Here is a 4,590-nt window from a genome sequence, read left to right on the forward strand (position 1 = left end):
CTAATTGACTTAGTATGGTGCTAATTTTCAGATAAGATATATAAATTGAGTTAGATGTAAAATAGTGAAAAAACTCCTTGTATCAATTTTTGGATCTGACTTAATTCTGGACCTGATGCATGCCCTTAGATAAGAATCTATGAGCAATAGATCAAATTGATCCAGTCTTCTGATCCTACAGGATCAAGTTTAAATAATATAACAAAATTTCCCACAATTCCTCTAATTAAATAAAACTTTTCTCATAAAACATAAAAGAGAGTAGAGCCACAATTGAATAAAAAGGAATTGGAGCTAGATCCAGAATTGAGCCATAAATTGAAGTCAGCGTGGTTCACTAAATTCCTACAGTTCCCTCAGTAAAAATGGACTAAAAGCAGGAATCCTGATAAATGGTCCGTTTCTCTATCTGTCATGTCACAGGGTCAAGAGGGAACAGATTGTTTTTATGTGATACTAGAAGAAAGACTCCTTGTCAACCTTCTCCCACAGCACTGGGGTTATCTGAGACATAGGCAACAAAGCTCAGGAAGATATCTCACAGTCATAGAGTGAATCCTGGTTTTCTAGTAATAAGCATCCTCAAAGCTCCTTTCATGTCCTTGTTCCTTAAGCTGTAGATGAAAGGGTTCAGCATGGGGGTGACAACAGTGTACATCACGGTTGCTGCTGTATCTTGTTGGGCTGTGTGGGTGGATGTGAAGCTGAAGTATACTCCGATGATTGTCCCATAGAAGAGACAGACCACAGTGAGGTGGGATCCACAGGTGGAGAAAACTTTCTGCTTCCCACTTACAGAAGAGATTCTTAGTACAGCCATGAAAATGTGACCATAAGAGATGAGAATTCCAATGAAGGGTAGAATTGTTGTTATTGCTCCTCCTGTGAAGAACATCAAGTCATTGATGAAAGTGTCTGAGCAGGCCAACTTTAGCAGGGAACCGAGGTCACAGAAGAAATGAGGGATTTTACTATGGCCACAGAAGGAGAGTCGAGTGAACAAGACAGTGTGTGTCAGGGAATTAGTATAGGCCCACACCCAAGACATTAGTACTAAAAAGGCACAAACCCTTGGAGTCATGATTGTGCTGTAGTGTAGAGGAGCACAAATAGCCACATAACGGTCATAAGCCATGGCAGCGAGGAGGACACTGTTGATTACCCCAAACCAAATGAAGAAGAATACTTGTGTTAGGCACCCAGCATAAGGGATCGTTCTATTTTTGGTTATGTGATTATTCAGCATCTTGGGAATGGTAGTGGAGATGAAGCCTATGTCGATCAGGGACAAGTTACTGAGGAAGAAGTACATGGGGGTGTGGAGGTGGGGGTCACAGCTAATAGCCATCATGATGAGCAGGTTGCCCAGTCCTGTGATCAGATACATAAGGAGGAATAGGAACAACAGAAGCCTCTGTTGCTCTGGCTTGTTTGAAATTCCCAGAAGTATGAACTCTGAAATTCCAGACTGATTTCCCCCTTCCATTCATCTGTTTGAAGCAAACATAGAAAGAATGAAATAAGAAATTAAAACAATCCATTAATAGTTGATCTGAATGTTGTTTTGTTGAATAAAATCAGTAAAACTAGAGAAGTGAAACAGTAGGGTGGGGAATTAATGTGACTTCTCAAAGTCTGAGACCTAAAATAAACAATAAATTGATATTAATATATGTAAAGCAAGGACCATACTTCAAATGCTACATCATAAGATATTAACAAAAAGTTTTCAGAAGAATTGTAAATAATTAATGACAACATGAAAACTTGCTCCAGATCAATAAAAGAAAGAGAAATTCTAATGAAATGAACTCTGACACCCAGAAAACTGGCAGAGATGAGCAAAATCAGGCATGATTAATGCTGGAGAGGCTTTGGGAAAATAGACATGTGGAAGCATTGTTAGTAGGGTTGGGTAGTGATCCAAACTATTTTGGAATCATGCATATGGAATCAAGCAAGAAAAAAGGCTAAGAAAGAGTGAGGCTATGAAGAGCTTAATATGCTAAACAGAGGAGTTTATATATGTTTCTGGTTATAGTAGGAAGACATTGGAGTTCACCGATTAGAAGGATGTCATGGTCAGATTTACTATTTTCAAAAAACCCCCTTAGTGAGAATAGAGAACTTACCAACAGCTTTCATTTGTTTATGATAATAATTAATTGTTTTTCTTTTTTCTAAGTTAATATTCAATCTGTATTGGTGAGCTCCTAAGTGACTGCTATAAAGATAAACAGTAACTGACCATTTCTCTCTCTCTCTCTCTCTCTCTCTCTCTCTCTCTCTCTCTCTCTCTCTCTCTCTCTCTTTCTCTCTCTTTCTCTCTCTCTCTCTCTCTCTCTCTCTCTCTCTCTCTCTCTCTCTCTCTTTCTCTCTGTCTCTCTATCTCTTTGTCTCTCTCTGTCTCTCTCTTTCTTTTCTTATATGGATCACATATATCCACACATATATCCACATATATCCATATATCCACACAAACATCTCGAGTGTATATGTGTATTTTGTGTGTGTGTGTGTGTGTGTGTGTGTGTGTGTGTGTGTGTGTGTGTGTGTGTATGCATGATTTCTTTTTTACAAAAAAATGTTTTGAAGACACATTTTATGAAGTTTATCATGGACATTGAAAGAGAAAATGCTGGTTAAAGTTCTGCTGGGCTCTCAAGTCTCAATGAGAAGAGTGCATGCTTTGATAGTTACAAGTTGAAAAATTTTCAATTATAGGTTATAATTCTTAAGATTAAAGTAGTTCTGATAAGAAACAATGTTGTATTTGTTTGAAGAGACCAAAAATGTTTCATTTGGAATTCATTAATTACCTCAGATTATTAAAACTTCTGCTTAGAAGATAGAAACAAGGATAAGAAATGGAGATTGAATACAAATGTATGCCTCAGTTCCATATGCTTTTGTTCAGTGTTGAGACTTAGAATTAATTGAGTATAGTGGTATCAATCAATAATGAAAAAGACTTTGCAGTATTCTTTGGAGAAGAAATTAAGAGATGGCATGTCTGATAAGGTGGATAGGATGATGAAAATGATGAGAAAAGGAAATATTAATGAAATGCTATTTGACTTTTTCTTATGAAATGTCTGATCTTTAGACAAGCAGTTGGTTTTTGTAGGCTAGAACAAGCATTGTTAAAATTGACCTAAAAGTCAAGAAAAGAGAGGGAATATTAAGGGTGTATCTAGCTACACTTAGTTAATTCCATAATGAGCAGATCAGGATGAACAAAATCCCAGAATTCTGAAATTCTTAGAGGATATGATTATTGAATCACTGGCGTCGATCTCTGAAAGACTGTAGAGAATGGGAGTAATATCCTAGCACTGATTAAAGAAAAATGTTGTTTAAATTTTAAAAATGTTATCAAATAAAGGAAGATGATAGATTTTTTAATACAGTTACAAACTCAGGGCACCTAGGTATTAGTAAAGCATATAGAAAAAGTTCTCTTGCTATCATATTAGAAGAGAGTTTGTTGGCTAGATGTTTGCATCCAAAATTAGAATATGACATTTTACAATGAATTCCTAAACATGGGAAGGTTACAAAGTGAAATTAACTCACTGAAGTTTATCCTAATAGATTTCTTCTTTTTAGAGTTTTTGAATGCTGATTCTGTCATCAACATACATGCTATTTTCTGAAGTATATTGACATCCCACATCTATGTCATCTATGACTACATCAAAACCATTGGTAAAAAAATGTCGAGCAGACAATAAACAAGATCAGGCATGTTGTAGAGAGGATTCCTCGTAAGGGAATGATTAGAATACATGATCTCTTTGGAATTCTCTTTTCTGAACTTCTAATAGTGATCCCTATCTCAATAGATGAAAATCTGGATTTCTTAGAATGGATGATTACTTGTGTGGACATTGGAGGAGAGGATTCTGCCTTAGAGAGGGGCTGGTTTATAAGGCCTTTAATATACCTCACATCTCTGAAAAGCTTCAATAATATCATTATCATCATGGTTAACTCCAATATAATACTTAAATGTTAGCAAAATATGTCACATCTTGAAGTTCTGTGAAATAACTAAGAGATATCCTGTTTTATTTGGCCCTCACAGTAACAGGTGTACTCAAAGTACAACTGTATTACTATAGGTTTTGTAATTCCTATTTTATTGATGAAGAAACTGACACTAAGAGATTAAATGATTTTATCTCTAAAATTAGGTTTCTTAACATTTCATGTATCTTGGGTTTTATTATTTTTTTAGCAGTAAGGCATATGGATATGGATCCTTCTTAGATTAAGATTTTTAAGTAGAATAGAAAATGGAAGGAAATACTAAATATAGTAAAAATGGTGAAAATAAAGATGTGATTTTTTTCCTCCACAAATTTAGAGCTCTCTTTAAATCTATCCATCCATACCTATGTTAAAATACATGCTATAAACACCACCCAAATTTGTCCTCTTTTATTTATTAATACATAGAGCTTCTATGCTGAGTCAAACTCTCATAATTTTGTCCCCTGGGCTATTGCAATGGCTTTCTAATTAATCTCTCTGCCTCCTCTCTTCTCCTATTCATTCTTCACAAAAGGTACCAAATTATTATTCCTA

The 4,590-nt window shown here is 35.4% G+C and overlaps 1 protein-coding gene across 1 annotated transcript; it reads right to left on the reverse strand.

Moving 5' to 3' along the window:
* Nucleotides 1-544: 544 nt before the first annotated feature.
* LOC141552008 (olfactory receptor 1f45-like) lies at nt 545-1,486 on the reverse strand. Its single transcript, XM_074284333.1, has one exon. The coding sequence runs from the start codon at nt 1,484-1,486 to the stop codon at nt 545-547; it is 942 nt and encodes a 313-aa protein (XP_074140434.1).
* Nucleotides 1,487-4,590: the final 3,104 nt, after the last annotated feature.

The sequence above is a fragment of the Sminthopsis crassicaudata genome, chromosome 1 (genome assembly GCF_048593235.1).
Source record: "Sminthopsis crassicaudata isolate SCR6 chromosome 1, ASM4859323v1, whole genome shotgun sequence".
Lineage (NCBI taxonomy): Eukaryota > Metazoa > Chordata > Mammalia > Dasyuromorphia > Dasyuridae > Sminthopsis > Sminthopsis crassicaudata.